The sequence below is a fragment of the Fonsecaea multimorphosa genome (assembly GCF_000836435.1).
Source record: "Fonsecaea multimorphosa CBS 102226 unplaced genomic scaffold supercont1.6, whole genome shotgun sequence".
In the NCBI taxonomy this organism is placed as follows: domain Eukaryota; kingdom Fungi; phylum Ascomycota; class Eurotiomycetes; order Chaetothyriales; family Herpotrichiellaceae; genus Fonsecaea; species Fonsecaea multimorphosa.
In genome coordinates this window covers 196926-214957 of record NW_015971640.1, presented here as the reverse complement: position 1 = coordinate 214957, position 18032 = coordinate 196926, and the positions used below count along the sequence as shown (strand labels likewise).

At 52.4% G+C, this 18032-nt stretch overlaps 6 protein-coding genes across 6 annotated transcripts; 3 read left to right on the top strand and 3 right to left on the bottom strand.

Moving 5' to 3' along the window:
• Positions 1-202: 202 nt before the first annotated feature.
• Positions 203-1366, bottom strand: Z520_03815 (uncharacterized protein; the record flags this gene model as incomplete). Its single annotated transcript, XM_016774325.1, has 2 exons — positions 203-570; positions 628-1366. The coding sequence occupies 2 exons, from the start codon at positions 1364-1366 to the stop codon at positions 203-205; spliced, it is 1107 nt and encodes a 368-aa protein (XP_016634252.1).
• Positions 1367-2229: 863 nt separating this feature from the next.
• Z520_03814 (uncharacterized protein) lies at positions 2230-4327 on the bottom strand (the record flags this gene model as incomplete). Its single annotated transcript, XM_016774324.1, has 5 exons — positions 2230-2592; positions 2655-3845; positions 3896-4047; positions 4103-4208; positions 4265-4327. 5 exons carry the CDS (start codon positions 4325-4327, stop codon positions 2230-2232), a joined length of 1875 nt encoding a protein of 624 aa, XP_016634251.1.
• An 856-nt stretch (positions 4328-5183) lies between these two features.
• On the top strand, positions 5184-7004 carry Z520_03813 (uncharacterized protein; the record flags this gene model as incomplete). Its single annotated transcript, XM_016774323.1, has 1 exon — positions 5184-7004. The coding sequence occupies one exon, from the start codon at positions 5184-5186 to the stop codon at positions 7002-7004; it is 1821 nt and encodes a 606-aa protein (XP_016634250.1).
• A 428-nt stretch (positions 7005-7432) lies between these two features.
• Z520_03812 (40S ribosomal protein S3) lies at positions 7433-8424 on the bottom strand (the record flags this gene model as incomplete). The annotated part of the gene is made up of 3 exons (XM_016774322.1): positions 7433-7783; positions 7868-8181; positions 8271-8424. The coding sequence occupies 3 exons, from the start codon at positions 8422-8424 to the stop codon at positions 7433-7435; spliced, it is 819 nt and encodes a 272-aa protein (XP_016634249.1).
• Positions 8425-11228: 2804 nt separating this feature from the next.
• Positions 11229-13483, top strand: Z520_03811 (uncharacterized protein; the record flags this gene model as incomplete). The annotated part of the gene is made up of 8 exons (XM_016774321.1): positions 11229-11626; positions 11679-11736; positions 11796-11931; positions 11981-12421; positions 12473-12624; positions 12674-12939; positions 12992-13068; positions 13125-13483. 8 exons carry the CDS (start codon positions 11229-11231, stop codon positions 13481-13483), a joined length of 1887 nt encoding a protein of 628 aa, XP_016634248.1.
• Positions 13484-15741: 2258 nt separating this feature from the next.
• On the top strand, positions 15742-17534 carry Z520_03810 (uncharacterized protein; the record flags this gene model as incomplete). Its single annotated transcript, XM_016774320.1, has 3 exons — positions 15742-15909; positions 15976-16667; positions 16718-17534. 3 exons carry the CDS (start codon positions 15742-15744, stop codon positions 17532-17534), a joined length of 1677 nt encoding a protein of 558 aa, XP_016634247.1.
• Between the last annotated feature and the right edge of the window lie 498 nt (positions 17535-18032).

The window sequence follows — 18032 nt, the reverse complement described above, 5'->3', positions numbered from 1 at the left end:
AATTCAAAAGAAGCAACCTGGAACTGACGCAGCCACGCAGCCAAACGCCAGGGTGCAGCTTACATAAGAATTCTACGGTGGGTTTAATTCCACTTCAAACGCAATTCCTCCTGCAAGGCTGCAATACCTCGAATACCTACTGTAAGTACCTGAGATCAAAATCTGCAGCCCTTACCTAGTAATGAATGGTGCCCCGTCCTGCTCAATATCCCAAAGCCTTCGACAGTTTCTTGGACAGATTACTTCCAATATCCGTCCACATGCCCACCCATCCTCGGGCCTGCGTTACCAGATTCGTGACACCGATGATCCGTCTTGTGAACAGGTCCGTCTGCTTGAAATCATCGGCATAGCAGTCCCAAACGGCCTGATCTTCTACGGCTCGCTCGAGACCCATCGTCTTCGCGTCCTCGTCGGAAGTCTTGGTGGCTATCATGAGTGCTCGTCCGATGATGCCTTGATCTGCCACAAGGCGCGTCGTGGCGTCCACAACCGATTCAATCTTCGCCATTCCGCCGCCCGCGAGGACGAAGGCGCCTACAGGCCCTAGGATCGGCGTGTCGACGAAATCTATTCCCATGCGTTAGCCATCCATGTATCTTTGTGATTGTTACGTCCGAGGCTCACATGGATTGATCATATTTACCCTGACCCCGCGTTTCAGTGGGATTGTGAGTCTCAATGTCCGAAACAGTCCGACTACACCGTGTTTTGCCGCTGCGTAGAGGGGTTGTCCCGGTAAGCCCGCCAGCCCAGCGATGGAGGAGACAAGGATGAGGTGTCGATCCCGCGTCCCCGAGTGCTTGTTGACTTGACATTTTTCGCTCCCAGGATTGCGGGACAGATATGATATCGCCAGGTGCGTAGTATAAAGAACCCCATTGAGATTGATGTCCAGCGTTCGCATAGCTGGTTTGGGCGGAGGAGGACTATTATCCATCGTCGCATAGTCAGGAGGGTCCTCAAAGAGAAGCTGCTCCGGTGCATCGGCCACTCCGGCGTTGGCCATGACATGGTCAATCCCGCCGTGCGGACTCAGCCGTGCTGCTTGTTTGAAGAAGGCGGCTTGACTCTGCCAGCTCGTCACGTCGAGAGAAATGAAGTAGTGGTTCTGGTTCCCCGTGGTCTGGCGCATCTGGGCGACCAGCTCGGTGCCGGCTCTCTCATTGATGTCGCCAATGATCACGTTGGCGCCGTGAGAGGCCCATTCCCGGAAGCAGGCTGCACCAAATCCCGAGGCTCCCCCTGTGATGAGTATCGTTTTGCCCCGAATGTTATCGTGGTCGATGGGTTGGGCTATGTCAACGGGCTCGGAGTGGATGATGCGCGTGCCATAAGGAATCATTCCAGGTGCTGGCTGTGACATGTTGCTCACTTTACCGTCCAGCTGGATAGCGAGCAGGCTGATAGGTAGCGGAACCTAGAGCTCTTGTCTCCCCCAGTATAGCTCTGTATTTATCGTTGCTGCTGTGGCCAGACCATCTCTTTGTTCAGCTGGACTAGAATGCCGACACTTGAACAATAGAGAAGCTTATGATAGTGATTGAACCCAGCTTTTGGTTGGTCTCAGCTGCTTCGAGACGGTGAGATTCCAATGGCACCAGAAAGGGGACGAGGATAAACTTCGGCGAATGGCTTATGCAGCTTGGGTATATGTGTTGCCGTGTCTGTACTTCACGCACATACTTCTCAAGCTCTGAAAATCCCCAGACGGTAGCGGTCACTCTAGACGATGATGGGGATGAGGAGGAGAATTAAGGTTGCGCTCTTTTGATCAATGGTCTTTGACAATTCTATCTAATTCTTCCACCGCGCATGGTGCAAAATGGAACAAGTGCGTTCCTTCTTTTCCCCGTGCCATCTGTCCCTCCCCTTCGTTTGCGGGCTTTTCTCTCCCCTGCCAATGTTTTTCAGGTCAATCGGCCTCGCTGGTCTTCGTACAAATGCACCCTGTGTCACAGCCGTGCCAGGCCACGTCGCCATCCTGCCCGTTGCCCCCCATTGCACCAGTCATGCATCCCGCCTCCCTCCAAAGATGGGAAACGTCCACTGCGAATGCCTCCTGCCAAGCTCATGCCCGTTGTCGTCCTCTCGCTCCTTCCCGCGCCCGACATGCTCGACATGCTCGACATGCTCGACATGCTGGACAGGCTCATCCTCATCCCCATCACCAGTAACCTCCCGCTCCGTCACCTCTACTTCCCTCACATCCTTCTGCTGGCGGACGCACTACTGTCCGGTATCCATCCTCTCCCCTGACTGCTGGGCATAAACATTGTTCGTTCCCCCCGCGGCAACAGTGGCGAAATACCTCACATCCACATCTTCGTCTTGTTGTAGTTTCTCCAAATTTGACATGATCTGCCCAATTAACTCCTGTGCTTTCGGAGTCGGTTGTGTTTCGGAATTTGATTGCTGTTCGCCTTGTTGTAGCGTCCCTTCGGCGGGAATGCGACGGAGCGTGTCGATGAGGACGGCATAGGACTTTGCAACATTGAAACGGATATTGGGAATTGGGTCCGAGACGAGACGGCTCATCATGGGAAGGACGCTTTCGGCTATGATGTCGAGGGTTATCACTGGTGCGAGGATCTGACATTGAGCTGTTAGCAAATCTGTCTGAGCGGGCAGCGACTTCACGGAGCGAGGCTCACCGTAATGGCAAAGCATGTCGTCATCCTATACAGATAATTCTGCTGTTGGCTCATGGCTGTGACTTTCGGAATGATGGATCGATTCGCCCATTCCACACCAAAGACTTCCGTGAGCTTCTTCAGGTTCTGCGTTGCAGCGTCGCGAATTGAAAATACGGTGTCACCCAACCAGCCCATGCACAGCGCACTTAATTGGTCGTCGAAAAATTTCATGCCCAGTTGCTTCGCCAGCAAGGGGATGTATTCGATGATCGCCAGGCGCACACGCCATTGCTTGTCTTCTGCAAGCTGAACAATGGCTGGCAGAAGGGACTGAGACAGCAAGTCGATTCCGATAACATTGTTGACGAGTTCGAGTTTGGAGATGATATGCAGTCTCACGTCCGGGAACTCGTCCTTGAGCATTTGGAGAAACATGGGGAGGAGATGAGAGATCGTTTCTTCTTTGCCGAGAATTGGAGCCAGTCCGCTGAGTTGGGTGCCAAGGGCGGCTCGAACATGCTGGTTGGGGTCAGACACAAGGTCTTCGATGGAAGTCATGATTTCGTTCAGCAGAGTTTCTCGGTCAAGGAGACCACAGAAGCCGGGGATCTGGCTGGCAACCGCTGTTCTGACTTCGGCCTCGCTATCCTTGAGGAGCTTGACGAAAGCTGGGACGAGGTCTCGGGTGACAACCTCTTCATTGACAGCCTTTGCAATCTTCTCGAACTTCTCTGCCACCATATATCGTACCCTCCAGCTCTTGTCCTCGAATAAGCTCCTCAGCGCGGTCAGGAGCACGCCGTGGCTCGGTTGCTGCTCCTTGGGAATGACTTCTGCGATAGAGATGAGGACTTCGACTGTGAGTAGTCGAACACTATCTTGATCATCGCTCGCCAGGTGTTGAAACAGAGGGATCATCTCATCGATCACAACCGAAACTGGGACCTCTTTCACGAACTTGGCCAGATTATTCGCGGCTTGTCGTCGCACCATCGGTGTCTCATCGTGAACAAGGTGTCCAAACTGAGTTCGAAGAACTTGCTGGGAGGATTGGGAAGCTTTTTTGTAAGGAGTCGTGTACAAGCCGGTTGCGGAAATCTTGGAGGTGAACCAGTCGGCCTTCGACAAGCGGACGGTGAGGGGGATGAAGTACTCTTCGACCTGCCGTTCTGACAGCTCACCGCAGATTTTGTTTAGAGATTCAACGGCCTGCTCGCATTAGATGACATACGCCCGTACTCATTGGAAATCTTGCGTACCTTGTCCCGCACCAACGGCTCCTCGATGGCGGCCAGATTCTCCAGCGGCGCAAGGAGCACGTGACCATATTCAGGGCCTCCAACGTACTCGATGAAGTTTCCTAGCTCTTCAGCGAGGGCAGTAAGGACTTCATCTTCATCTTCCACGGAGTCTGGGCAAAAGCGTCAGTTTTATTCCCGCCTTTTTGGCTAGTAAAAAGAACGCACCGTCCAAAAAGGGTATCAGTTCGTCTCTTGTTCGTTCAGGGCCGAGGGCCAACGCAATGGTAGAAAGTCTGTGAATGGCGTTGAGGCGGAGAAGGACATCATCGTGCTATTTACATGTCAGCTGGATCTCGGAACACAGCGAGTGCCATGGCTAGGACACACCTTCAGTTCGTCAATCAACACGGCGATGGGATAGAGCTCATCTCCATTATCTTGACCCTCCATTTTGGCTGTATCTTGAACAGTCTAGCAAGATTTCCAATATTGAGCTCGCCCTAGGGGCAGGGGCTTCCGAAAGGAAAATTGAACAGTCGCGTCTGCTCAGAGTTCGATGCACAGCAGTGTGAAAAAGGTGGTTTGGTAGCAGAGAGGGCCAGTTCACATTCTAATGCATACTTGACTGAGTAAAAGGCAGTCAGTTCCCACCGGTTTGCAAGACGTTAAGGGTTGTGCCTCGTGGCCTGATATGGGCAGGCTGCGCGGTGGTTTGACGGGATGTATGCGCCGTGGAGGGCAGAGGCTGGACTCACAACAAACCAAGAAACAGTGTAGATGCAGGCGTCGCTGAACTGATTGGGTTCGTCAAAATGACCTCCTGTTCGCTGAATAGTCAATGTGAAGGTAGAGAGATCGGTTGAGGGCAAATAAGGGTATTGTTGCTTTTGAAAAGGTGGGATAATCAGGTTCACTTCACGAGCTCCGTCATTCAAAGTGAACACGGGAGGTTGTGGCTGAAAGGGGCTGAATCTGATTGATGGGCAGAAGCTGTGGCACAGGCAGATTCCTATGAGGTACGCAGCGAGCAGTCACCGCAAGTGCGGGCGCAGTTTAGCATCCGTGCGGCACTGGCAGTGGCACTGGGCATCCCAATGTCCTCGCCAAGACCCTTAGAGATGACTCTTCCCTGTACAATCTTTTCAGATATTTCACTCCAACTGAGCTGGGTAACCAGACCTTTTCCGGCCCCTGATATTGCAAGCCTCAGCCAGTCTCTCTGTTCTCTGTTTCTCCCGAGAACGTGGTCCAGAGAGCTTGGGTTGACTACACCGCCTGTAGAGAAGTCTTTCTCAGGCTCCTCACCATGCCGACCATCACAGTGGACAAGGCTGCCCTCTTCCAGGCACTCGGGAGGGACTACACGACGGAGGAATTCGACGAACTTTGTTTTGATTTCGGGATCGAGCTCGACGAAGACACCTCGTTGACAGAACGACCGATTGTCAATGGCAAACAAGAGCCTCCTCAATTAAAGATCGAGATCCCAGCCAACCGATATGACATGCTGTCCTTTGAAGGTATCCAACTCATGCTGAACATCTTCAATCGCAGAGTGCCGACACCCAAATATGTCCTCAAAGCGCCACCAAAAGGTGAAATTCAGACCATCACAGTTTCAAAGGACTGCGAGAGGATACGGCCATACGTCTCCGGCGCAATCTTGCGAAACATCAAGTTCGACCAGGCCAGATATGAGTCTTTCATTGACCTTCAAGACAAATTGCACTCAAATCTGGCGCGGCAGCGGACTCTGGTGTCAATCGGAACGCATGACCTCGATTCGATCCAGGGACCATTCACATACGAGGCCCTTCCCCCAAAGGACATCAAATTCGTGCCACTGAACCAAACCAAGAAAATGGATGGCGAAGAGCTCATGCAGTTCTACGAAAAGGACAAGCATCTAGGTCGCTTCCTGCATATTATCAGGGATTCCCCAGTGTACCCAGTCATCTACGACTCTAAGCGCACGGTCTGTTCCTTACCACCAATCATCAACGGTGATCACAGTAAAATCACCCTCAACACCAAGAACGTCTTTATGGAAGTCACCGCCACGGATAAGACCAAGTTAGAGATTGTGGTCAACATGATGGTTACTATGTTCTCTCAATACACCTCAGACCAATTTACCGTCGAGCCCATCCAGATCATCTCCGAACACAACGGTCAATCGAGACAAGTCCCTGATCTTACACCTCGCTCCACAGTTGCTGAAGTGGACTACATCAACGCCTGCTGCGGGCTTTCGGTCTCGGCACAAGAAATTTGCAACCTCTTGACACGTATGTCCTATACGGCACGGCCGTCAAAGACAGACCAGAATCTCATCGACGTGGATGTTCCCCCTACACGCGCAGATGTCCTCCACCAAGCAGATATCATGGAAGATGTTTGCATCGCCTACGGCTTCAACAAGCTCCCTCGCGCGTTTCCCAAAGTTGGAGCAACCGTCGCCGCACCCCTGGCAATTAACAAACTCTCTGACATTCTCCGTCTCGAAGCCGCCATGGCGGGCTGGGCAGAGGTCCTTCCACTCATTCTCTGTTCGCACGATGAAAACTTCGCGTGGCTAAATCGCAAGGATGACGGTAATACTGCCGTGCGGCTGGCAAATCCAAAAACGGCCGAATACCAGGTGGTCCGCACGACGTTGCTGCCCGGCTTGCTGAAGACTATCCGGGAAAACAAACACCACTCCATCCCCATCAAGATCTTCGAAGTCAGTGACGTTGCCTTCAAGGACGCTAGCCTGGAACGCAAGGCCCGGAATGAGCGACACTTCGCTGCCGCATGGTACGGCAAGACTTCAGGCTTTGAAGTTGTCCACGGCCTCCTGGATCGTCTTATGGCCATGCTCAAGACGGCCTTTATCACTCACGAGGAGGGGCTCGAAATGCGTGGGGAGGATGGGGCAGGGAACGGAAAGAAGATGGAATACTGGATCCGAGAACTGGACGACGCGACATACTTCCCCGGCCACGGAGCCAGCATTCACGCGAGAATTGCAGGGAAAGAAGTCGTCATTGGGAGCTTTGGAATTCTGCATCCCACGGTATTGGAGAAGTTCGAGTTGAGGTATCCGGTCAGCGCGTTGGAGTTCAACGTCGAGGTGTTCTTGTAGCTTAGAATTAGAGAACTCTGTGTCTGGCCCGACGCTATTGAGGGGAAAAGCCCGTGACATGTTCAACTCTTTTTCTTTTACATGCATTCAAGGACTATGGGTGTGGCCTTTGCATTTTCTAAAAGAAGCACCCTGAGTCACATTTGCTCTTTTGCACAACCTTTTTTCTTTCCCGGGTTATGCGCTTAAGTGCGATGCAGAGATCACCAGAATCACCAGCTGCCGGTAGCTCCAGTATCGTCCATGGCCCAGACATCCACTCCTGCAGATTCATAGACAGGCTGAAGAGGCGGTTCCACAGCAGTGATGGGAGCCAACAAAGGCCCTTCACCGACACCATCATACACAGCCTGGTGGCCACCAGCTGCCCCAACAGCCCCAACAGCCGCAACCGTAGAAGAAGCACCAACGACACTATCTCGGGATTCCTACTCCTGGGCGCCGTATTGCTCCTCCCCGCCACCATTGGCACCGGCACCGGCACCGTCCTGTCCTTCCGCATCGGCCGCCGCCCGGGCATCCTGTGCCGCCTGCTGAGCAGCCAGTGCCTTTGCACCGTAGTCTTGACTCATGGGTTGCACGACGGGCTGTTCTTCCTTGGGTTCGATGATGGTGACGCTGTCGGGGAGAGATTTCTGGGGACCGGCTTTTCCTTCGGGGTCGGAGCCGCGCATGATCTTGACTTTGATGCCCAAGACGCCCTGGCGGAGGAGGACGTGTCGGGTGGCGGAATCGATAAAGTCGTTGACGGGTTGACCGGAGTGGATCATGAAGCCGTCCTGTTGTTACAATATTGCCCAAAGATCAGTATGCAACTCTCTGGGGCTTGGTGTGATCTTCGGGGGTTGTTTGTTTCTTCTTACCGTGAACTTCATGCTCTTTGCCCGAGCAGCTCTCAGTTTGCCGCTGACTACGACCTCACAACCCTTTGCACCGCTCTCCATAATGAACCGCAAAACACCGTAGCAAGCCCGTCTCACGGCCAGGCCGTTGAGCAACTTGTACCGTAGAGATTCGCATTGTGCAACGGCCGAGAGACCACGGTTCTGGACTTTGGCGGCATAGAGGGACACGCTGTTCTCGGGGAACTTGAAGCGTTTCTGGATCAGCGAGGTGAGTTCGCGAATGCGTCGGCCTTGTTCGCCCAGGACTTCTTGGGTGTGTGTTGCGCGAATGACTGTTCAGAGATATGCCCAGATTAGTTCTCCATTTCTCACACATCTTGCAGGAGGATGGCTTCGCGCAGATAGAGGCAGAGAGACGTACTGATATCGGTGACGGTAGGGGTGACTCGGACCTCGACGCCAGAGTACCCTTCCTCGGCCAGCTCGCGCTGGAAAAACTCGTTCAGCTCGGCGTAGAAAACACCGTCAGCGACGAACTTGCGACGCTTGCTGATAGCGCCTTGCTGGGTAGTCATGTTGGCGATCTGATCTCGACGAGCAAAGAGAGTTTGATGTTGGCAAGTTGCGCAGTCACAAAAGGCCTCTTGAAATTCAATGTGGGGGACGTCCTCAATTTCATGCCAAGACAGAATTTTGGCAGCTGAGGAAGTGCGCTACGTGTGGCGCATCAATGCTCTGCACGAGTCAGTACTGTGGAGCATAGAGACCAACGTGGTGGCACTTCTCGCTCGCCATGCGAGTCAGTGGTAGGCAAGACCGTTACAACTCCTCTTGCCTAGACTACCTAGGTATATAATCACTATGGCATCAAAGGCGCTCGCCGAAAGGAGAAACCTGAAGCAGCTCGAGAAGCTGTTTGTTTTGAGCCCGGACGGATTGCATCTCCAGCAATTCTAGGTTCCATACAGAAAACAGTGCTTTCAAGAGTGGTCCAGATATCTGTATACCACCCAACAGAAGCGGTGCACTCGAGTTGTTGTGCTCACACTGTCTACATCCCTTGCCTGACATGGCCACAGAGGACATATCTATCCAGTCTGGGCCCTTGTTCCAACGGAGACGCTAGGAATTTCCCACGACCATCTTCTCGTGCAGCCTTCCGGGCCTTTCGTGGCATCTGGGGTTGCAATTTCCTCCAGTCACTGCAAGGCCGTCTGGAGCTGCAGTTCATCATCTCCTTGCTCCTGGATCTCCTTGCCGTCGGCCGCAAAATTAGCGTTGAAATGTATTTATGACCTGGGAAGATCAGCCTTCGTACTCTCTCCTTTGTTGGTCTTGAAGGTGTCATTTGCTCGAGCGTTCTCCGTAGATGGTGCTACAGGAGGTCAACTTCACCACGGAAAGCATAGCTGCCAAACTGATGTCCTATCTACGACGAAAGATGTGGAATTGAGACGAAATCCAGACTATTCAGGCATGAATTACTCGCACTCTCTCCAAGGCCTTCTCTCCCTTCTACTATCTCACCAGGTGACCAGGTTCCCACTGTCCATTTGCTCTTACCAAATCCTCAGAATCAGTGGATATTTGATCGCACAAATCGAAATCTGTTCGGGGCTGTTGGATCTCTTTATCGGGAGGAGAAAGGGAGCAGACCTGGAAATTGCACATGGATATGCAGAATATAGGACTGCTGCTTTATTCCACTGGTTCTATCGGACGAGCACGAGCAGAACAGGCTCATGATCGTTCCTGTGTGCACGAAACTATCGGCATGGTAAACCAGCCTTACAGGCCCGGTTTGGAAAAGCTGTACTCGGTATCGTCTCCTTGACCATACATGATCACGAGGAGATCCAAGTCTCAAAACAATCTCACTGCTGTCATGCAGTGATATGCCCACAATTGTCCCAAGTTTGATATGAAGTGCACGCTGCTGCCTTTGTGCGGTTCTTTTCCTGTGCTGCAATTTGGGCGACCGTCCTTGTCAATAGTCACTCCACCCTCTCATCGCTTTCGGAGCTGATAGTGCTATCGCAGCCTTGACAGGGGTCGTCGCCTCGTCCCACAGCGTGCTCAACTCGTCTCATTTTCGTCCATGATAATGGTATCAAAGCCTTGGAAGGGGTCGTCGCCTTGTCCCACATTGTGCTCAACTCGTCTCAATTTTGACAACTACAGGGTAAGCATTAGGCAAACCTCCTCTTTTGCTGATGCTCAGGGAAAGACCAAACCCGCACCCTGCAAAGTCCTTCGGCAGCTTCAAGCCTTTAGTCGCAGCTCCCAACTTCGGTCGCTGTTCTGGTATACAACCACGCGGACAGGGCCATATGCATAGGGTGTAGATGAGTTGGGAGTGTTCGAAATTGGCTCTCCTTGGTCACCCTAGCCAGAATTTGTTTTGTAATGTTCTCAATATATCAACGTTGAACAGGTATAAGGCAGTCCAGCTGAGCTGAATCATAATCCCTCCGTGATAAAGGGTTCACCATTGCGTAAGAGACAGTGCTTCAGTCTCTCCATTATGCCTCCTCTTTAGCTGGATTACCCATTGAGCTGCTGATCCCAACCTCTTTCTCTCATGATTGCTCGATCTTCCGCAGGTTTTCATGGAGCTTTTGCTGGTTTGGGTATACAAAGAGGCCGGATAGGTAGGTCAAAATGGGGTGGTTCCGCTTGATCGCCTGCAGAGGAGGATGTGCTTTGTTGCCTATCAAAGATCCTGAGCGAGAGGTTTTGCAGGACACTGGATTCCAACAGATACTTAGGCAAACATAGCTGCTCACAGTTGTCCAAGGCGAGCAGAAGTGGATTCTCACACATGGCGACTGAGAGGACACTGGTCGAGTGGATTCTGGTAGACATCTCCAGGGCAGAGAGACTTAAACGTTCCATGTTGCGAAGAATGCTATGATATTGAAACACAATCAATCCACCTGGACACCGTTCATCTGGACACTGCACAGAATTAAGACAGATAGTTCGCATAAAGACCAGGCCTTGACTGCGGCTTCTTTCTCTCCTCCCCTCCCTGCCTGCACACAAGGGACTGACTGCTTGCTGGCGACATCATCGACGACATCATCGTCCATCGTCAACCGTCACTCGTCCCCCGTCACCGATGACCTCGTTTCTCACTTCTCAAGCGGCCAATTATCCGTCTCGATCGTTAGGCCCCGAGTGACGCGCGCGGAGCCTGTTCATCACCACCTGAACTCGCCAAGTTGGCAAGTTGTCCTGGTGTGGCAGCTCTTCCTTTAAATATCTCCTCCTCCTCCCAAATTTTCCAAACTTCTTTCTCTCTCCTCCATCTTCCTCACCTCAACTTGCCTTTTGTTCCCTTCAAGTCTTCCAGTCGTGTTTACTTCCTTCAGTAAACATGGCTTCGTCTTTCGACACTGCTGATGTGGCGGCAGCTCTTGCTGACATCACGCCCAACAACGGTGTTGATCCCACCGCCGGTCCTCCCAAGAATGAGGAAGCAATCAAGCTTGCTCGTGAGTCGGGCTGGGTTGAGCCAAAAGCCAACAATTACACTGCACGTGCTCCTACCACTGTCCTCGACAGCAACCACCTTCAGTCAGAAGCCGCAGCTGAGGACGAAGCTGGCGCTGATGAGGTCGTCATCAGTGGACATGCGACCAGTAATTGGTCTCATGACGCTGCAAAATATGAATGGAAGGAGGAGTACGGGGACGTTGGTCCTCGCGATGAACGACTCGAAAAAGATCTCTTTCGCGGAGAGCACATAAACCGTGCAGGCATCAAATTCGACAAGTAAAGCTCTAAAGCTCTTGCCTCATGAGAAACTCCAGCTGATTGCTCCTAGCCTCACCACGGTCAAAGTGACGGTCGAGTCCGAGACCCGCGTCAATCCGGTTTCCAGCGTGAGTGCTTTCTGTGCTTGTTCTTTTTGCTTGATTCTTCGAAGCTTATCTTTATCCAGTTCAAGGATGCTGGCTTGCACCCAGTCATTCTGGAGAACATTGAGCTCTGTGGATACCGCCATACAACCCCGATTCAGGCGTACACGATTCCAGCGGTGTTGACGGGCCATGATATGATTGGCATTGCTCAGACTGGTAAGCATCCTCCCTGGAATCGTCTGGATAGTGATTGACACCGTTATAGGGTCTGGCAAAACTGCAGCATTTCTCATCCCAACCATCTCCAAGCTCATGGGCAAGGTCAAGAAGTTGGCAGCGCCTCGTCCGAACATCGGCTTGGGCTTCGATCCCGCACGCGATCGGGTTCGAGCTGAACCACTAATTCTCATTGTCGCTCCAACTCGCGAGTTATGTTGCCAGATCTTCGACGAAGCGCGTCGCCTGTGCTATCGCTCGATGCTTCGTCCTTGCGTCGCGTACGGTGGTGCCCCAATTCGAGATCAGGCCGCACAGCTTCAGCGCGGCTGTGATCTGCTTGTCGCTTCTCCCGGTCGTCTCCTGGATTTCATGGGCCGTCCTGAGCTTCTGTCTTTGGCTCGTGTGCGTTTCACCATCATTGATGAAGCTGATGAGATGCTTCATGAGGATTGGGGTGAAGAGATGTCAAAGATCATGGGCGGTGGAGGTAAGTGTAGTCATCTGCTTACTGTTTCGTATACTGACTGACCTTGCTTAGATGCCAATACCGATGGTGATCATCGTTATCTCCTCTTCAGCGCGACTTTCCCCAAGCGTGTGCGCAAGCTCGCAGCCAAATATCTTGCATCTGACTATGTCCATGTCAGTGTTGGCAGAACTGGCAGCGTCCATGTCAACGTCAAGCAGCATGTATGTGTTTGCATCCAACTCGCATTGCCCTAACACTAACCTCCTTCAGATCATGTGGTGTGACAAAGACAAGAAAATGAAAGCGTTGTATGACTTGCTGATCTCCATGCCGCCCTCACGCACCTTGATCTTCGTCAAGTTCAAGAAGACTGCGGACTTTGTCGACGACTATCTCTTCAATTTGGGTCTCCCATCCACCTCTATCCACTCTGATCGAACTCAGAGTGAACGAGAGGATGCATTACGTTCGTTCAAAGCCGGTCAGACCCCTATTCTAGTCGCGACTGGTGTGACTGCTCGTGGTCTCGACGTTCGGTAAGCTTGAGATCGTGCATAGAAAACGTTCGATATCACTAATGCTCTTTAGCAATGTCATGCACGTCATCAACTTCGATCTACCTTCTGCTGACCATGATGGAAAGAACGAGTATGTTCATCGCATTGGTACGTCGGCTTGATCAAGGTTTCTTTCCCCATACTAGGCAGCTAACTGTAAATAGGGCGCACCGCGCGTATTGGGAACGAAGGCCTTGCCACTTCCTTCTACAACGAAGACGACGAGGCTTTGGGCCCATTCCTCACTAAGATTCTACTCGAAACAAACCAGGAAGTTCCCCACTTCCTAACCCACTTCAAGCCGGAGGGAGATTTGAACTTCGATGAAGAGGAGGAGGCGGATTATGAGGATAATGCTGGTGGTGCAGGAGGTGATAGCGGAGGTGGTACGTGGGGAAATGGTGGCGACGTTGCTAGTGCTGGCGGCGATGCATGGGGTGCAGGTACCAGTACCAATGCTGCCAACGACAACTGGACCGACTCCAACAATGCTGAAACTGGTGCTGGAGGAGCAGCGTGGTAAGCAGCATTCATGGTGAACAGCCTCACTCTCCGCAGTTGTGAGCGCCTTCGCCTTTGCCTGCCCATTGCCCAACATGGGGTGCTTCCACACCGTGTCAGTATTCAGAAAAAAAGGAACAAACCACGACAGTTCACATGGGACTGTTGAAATCGTCTCTGCGCGCGGGATGCAGTGCACATCGAAGGCAACGAGTGAGTGGTTGAGCCTCGTCAGCACAACCTTTCCACTCGACGCTTTCTCGAACAAGATGTGTTGTCGAGAAGCTAGTTGTGCGAGGACCTAGCTTGGGTCTTCAGCAATAAACTCCCCGACACAAATGCAGAGAGACACAAAAAGTAGCTGAATGAATTCTCAAACGATACATGTCCACGATCTGATTGCTTTGGTGACTTTGCATCGACCTCGTGCCCATCCGTTCCCCTGGCTGCTCCAGTCCGGATGGTCGTTACGTCGTACTCTTTAGCTGTCTTGAGACAAGGCTTTGCATGCCAGTCAACTAACACAAACTAGGCACTCGAAGGCGAACGACTCGCCTCCACGGGAGGGGAATGGAGGAGGGCGGCGCCTCGTATTACTATTGGAGTCAGCCCGCATCGAACGGACCGGCACGGCTTGTATTACCTAGGTGCCTAGGTATGTGGGAGCACCAGCGGTGTCAGAGGACAATTGTCGCGAAGAGCACAAGGAGACCACTCGGCAAAGGATAGCTCTTTAGGGTTAATGTACTCCGTATCAAGGACTTGCTACTCTTTCAGGCAGAGAAATGCGATTTATCAGATCCTCATCTGGGCTTGTCAGAATCCAGTTGATGACCATGATCCCAGCCTCCATGGGCTGCTAGATGCTTATCAGTAGATAGTAGTGTAGCCACCGGTGGCCACGGAATAGCCACAGCACTTGAGGAGATGGAGTTCTTATCGCAAATGGTTATGCAGATGAGGGTCTGCAGAGATTGACATGATGATCCATTCTTTTTATTGAGCCATTTTACACTCTAATTCTCTTTGCTTTTCTCTTCCCTGTCTCTTTTTTTCTTCATGCCCCCAAGTAATCTTGCCTCAGAGGGGTCACAACGTCAGGAGTGGGGACGTTTTGCAACTTGAAGCGACGATGGCTGGAGATTTTTGAGGGGTGACCGAAGTTTGTTTTTGGGTGGGTTGTCAGGTTCTTAGGTGGGTTGTACGGGTCCCCTAGGCCGGACTCTATGTAGCCTCTAGGGCGTGCTCTATTGTTCTTAGGTGTCTCTACCAAATCATCTGACGGCCTGGTGCCTGGAAGACATCTCCAGACATTTCTCCAGGCCCGGTTTGATCGAAGGATTTTAGAGGCACCGCTGGGCCAGGCTAACTCAAGCCTCAGCCGAAGTAGCCCGCCTAATGGGTCTTGCCGATTGCCACGTTCGCTCCAGCAGTCAAAGACAGGCAAAAGACCCAGCAGATAAGCAAGAAGAAGCCCTTCTCCACCTGTAACCCCCCCGGTCAAGGCTGTGGCCTCATGCAGCTCCAGGGTAGTGTGAGGCCCTAATTGACTGCGAATTGTACGTACTGGATAGAATGGCACTCTTCTTGTGGGCGGGCTGTCCGATCGCTTCCCTCTCCCGTTTCGGCCACTCACATCCCACGCCATCGTATTTGACAAACTTCGTTCTGTTGATTCTGCCCAATCGAACCTCTGCCGCCATCGAAGATTCTTCCTTCTCCGTCCCTCCAGCGGGTCCAGTTGGCATCATGGCTACCTCATCATTGGGGATTCCCTGGCTACCTCATCAGACCTCCACCGCCATCGCTACGGGTCCCTGTCCTGGCACCGACGCTACGATGAACAGATCAAGCCTCACCAGCGCTCGGTGGCATGGAAGAAAGCTAGGGTCCTTCGCTCGTCCTTCTTCTTCCCCAGGCCTGTCCGAACTCTGTCTCTTATTCTCTCCGCCTTGACCTCATAAACCGATCGACAATCAGTGCGCCGACTCTTTCGGCTGTCCATCCTAGCTCGTAGTTGTACGTACTGCTTGGGCTGTCACTTCTCCCAACCGCATCACCAACAAGCGGCACATGCACCACCTGATTCCCGCCGTGGATGAAAGAGTGACCTATTATTGCACCTGTGTCAAACGGGTTGTTCGCTACCGCAAGTGGCGCTGAGCTGAAATCAATCGTTGCAAACATACCACAACAATCTGGGTCTACAAATACAACGACTCCCACTTTCGAGCCAAGGACTGAACAAACAAGAGAAGTCAGAAATATCACCTGGCAAAAATGGCCAACAAAGAACTCAACCTCGGGCCCATTGATGCGGCCGACCTGCGCAGACATAGCGTTGGCACAGTCGAGATTCAAGACGCTCAAGGTCGGCGCAGGACAGTCCAATTGGACGAGCTGAACGCGGCCGACAGAGCGCTCGCCGAGCAGTTCGGATACAAGCCGGTATGTGGAAATGCGGACTGCCGCCATTGAGTAACAAAGAACGAGGCTGTTCTAACGACCCAACAGGTCTTCAAGCGCGAGTTTGGCTACCTCTCCACCTTTTCTTTCGCCGTCAGTATTTCCGGCCTCTATTCGACCACTGCTACCACCTTCATCTACCCGCTCGAGGCTGGTGGCTCTGCCTCCGTCGTATGGTGCTGGCTGATCTCCGGTGCTGGATGCTTGTGCATTGCCTTTTCCGTGGCCGAACTGGTCTCTGCCTACCCGACCTGTGGCGGCTTGTACTACACCGTTTCTCGACTGGCCCCGAAGCAATGGGTTCCCTCGATAAGTTGGATTGTCGGATGGATCAATCTCCTGGGACAGGTCGCCGGCATTGCCTCGTCTGAGTACGGCGCTGCCCAACTTCTTCTAGCTGCAGTTTCCATCGGTCGCGACTTTCAATGGTTTCCCACCACGAACCAGACGGTCGGAGTCATGGCGGCGCTGACCGTGCTCTGTGGGCTGATCAACTCTCTTTCGACCTACTGGATGGAGAAAATGACCAAGACCTATGTCATATTCCACTTTGGAGTCCTGTTTGCTTGTGCGATTGCCCTCCTGGCTGTGACCGACAACAAGCACGATGCAAGCTACGTTTTTACTCACGTGGAGGGAAGCGCCGGCTGGACTCCCATCGGATGGTCCTTCTTGTTCGGTTTCTTGTCAGTGTCGTGGACAATGACGGATTATGATGCTACGGCCCACATCACCGAGGAGTAAGTAATCCACGCCCTGGTGGCTGTTGGAAAACCGCTAACCTCTCTAGAATTTCCGAGCCCGAGATCAAAGCTCCGTGGGCCATCTCACTCGCGATGATCTGTACCTACGTGCTCGGATGGCTTTTCAACATTGTCCTCTGCTTCTGCATGGGAGATCCTGCCGCAATCCTCGCTTCTCCAATCTACCAACCTGTGGCTCAAATCTTCTACAATTCCTTGGGCAAGGGCGCCGGCATTTTCTTCACGGTTTCGGCCTTTATCGTTCTCCAATTTGTCTGCTGGACGGCAACGCAGGCATTGGCACGGACCGTGTTTGCTTTCTCCCGCGATCGACTGATCCCCTTCTCCCACGTTTGGACCAAGATCAACCGTTGGACTGGGACACCACTTTACGCGGTGTGGATCAGCATCTTCTGGTGCATTGCCATCAACTTGATCGCCTTGGGGTCGTACATTGCGATTGCAGGCGTATTTAACGTGTGCGCCATCGCGCTCGACTGGTCGTACGTCATTCCCATTGCCTGCAAGCTCATCTTCGGCAAGTTCACGCCCGGGCCGTGGCATCTGGGGAAGTTCTCCTTCTTTGTGAACCTGTGGGCCTGTCTATGGACGCTGTTTGTCTCCATCATCTTCCTTATGCCCACCATCCGACCGGTCACTGCCGACAACATGAACTACGCTGTGGTGTTCTTGGCCTTCATTCTGCTTTGTGCCACGGTCTACTGGTACCTCCGCGGCAAGACATTCTATCACGGTCCACTTATCGAGGCAGAGATCCAAGAGGCAGAAGTGGAGAGCTCCAGCTCTGCGATCGAGCAGGATGAGAAGAAGGGCGATCTACATAACCGAACCGTGGTTGCCTAAGTCGAGGGCTTATAATGGTTGATCAGGGAAAAGTTGTGAATTTGGTGCTGTCGTTTGCCTTTAGTCTTGGACAATATGGAGAGACTGTTGGGACGAGGGTTTTGGAGTGGATGGGTATTGCTAATTGTGTCCCATCTATCTCAGACGCCGCAGAGGCCTGTATTTTCATTTAGTTGTACAAACTCAACGTCGGCAATGATGACCTTGAACAATCCCATAATGTTTTCTCCTTCGCGTTGATGGCAAACCAGTGTATGTTCAGGGCACGCAGTTATTCTTCCTACTGCGAAGTATACACATATATCATACTGTAGTGTTCGGGGGACAACTACCCGACCTGCACAAGTACTTAGGTATTTCACCGTACATCTTTCCACTCGCCATGTACGAGGTAGGCAGTACTACTTAGGTATTTGAGATGCACATGCCAAAAGCAAAAGAGCGTCTTTCGAAAACCTGGACCTTCTCGCGTTCTAGACCATCCACTCCGCTCGCTTC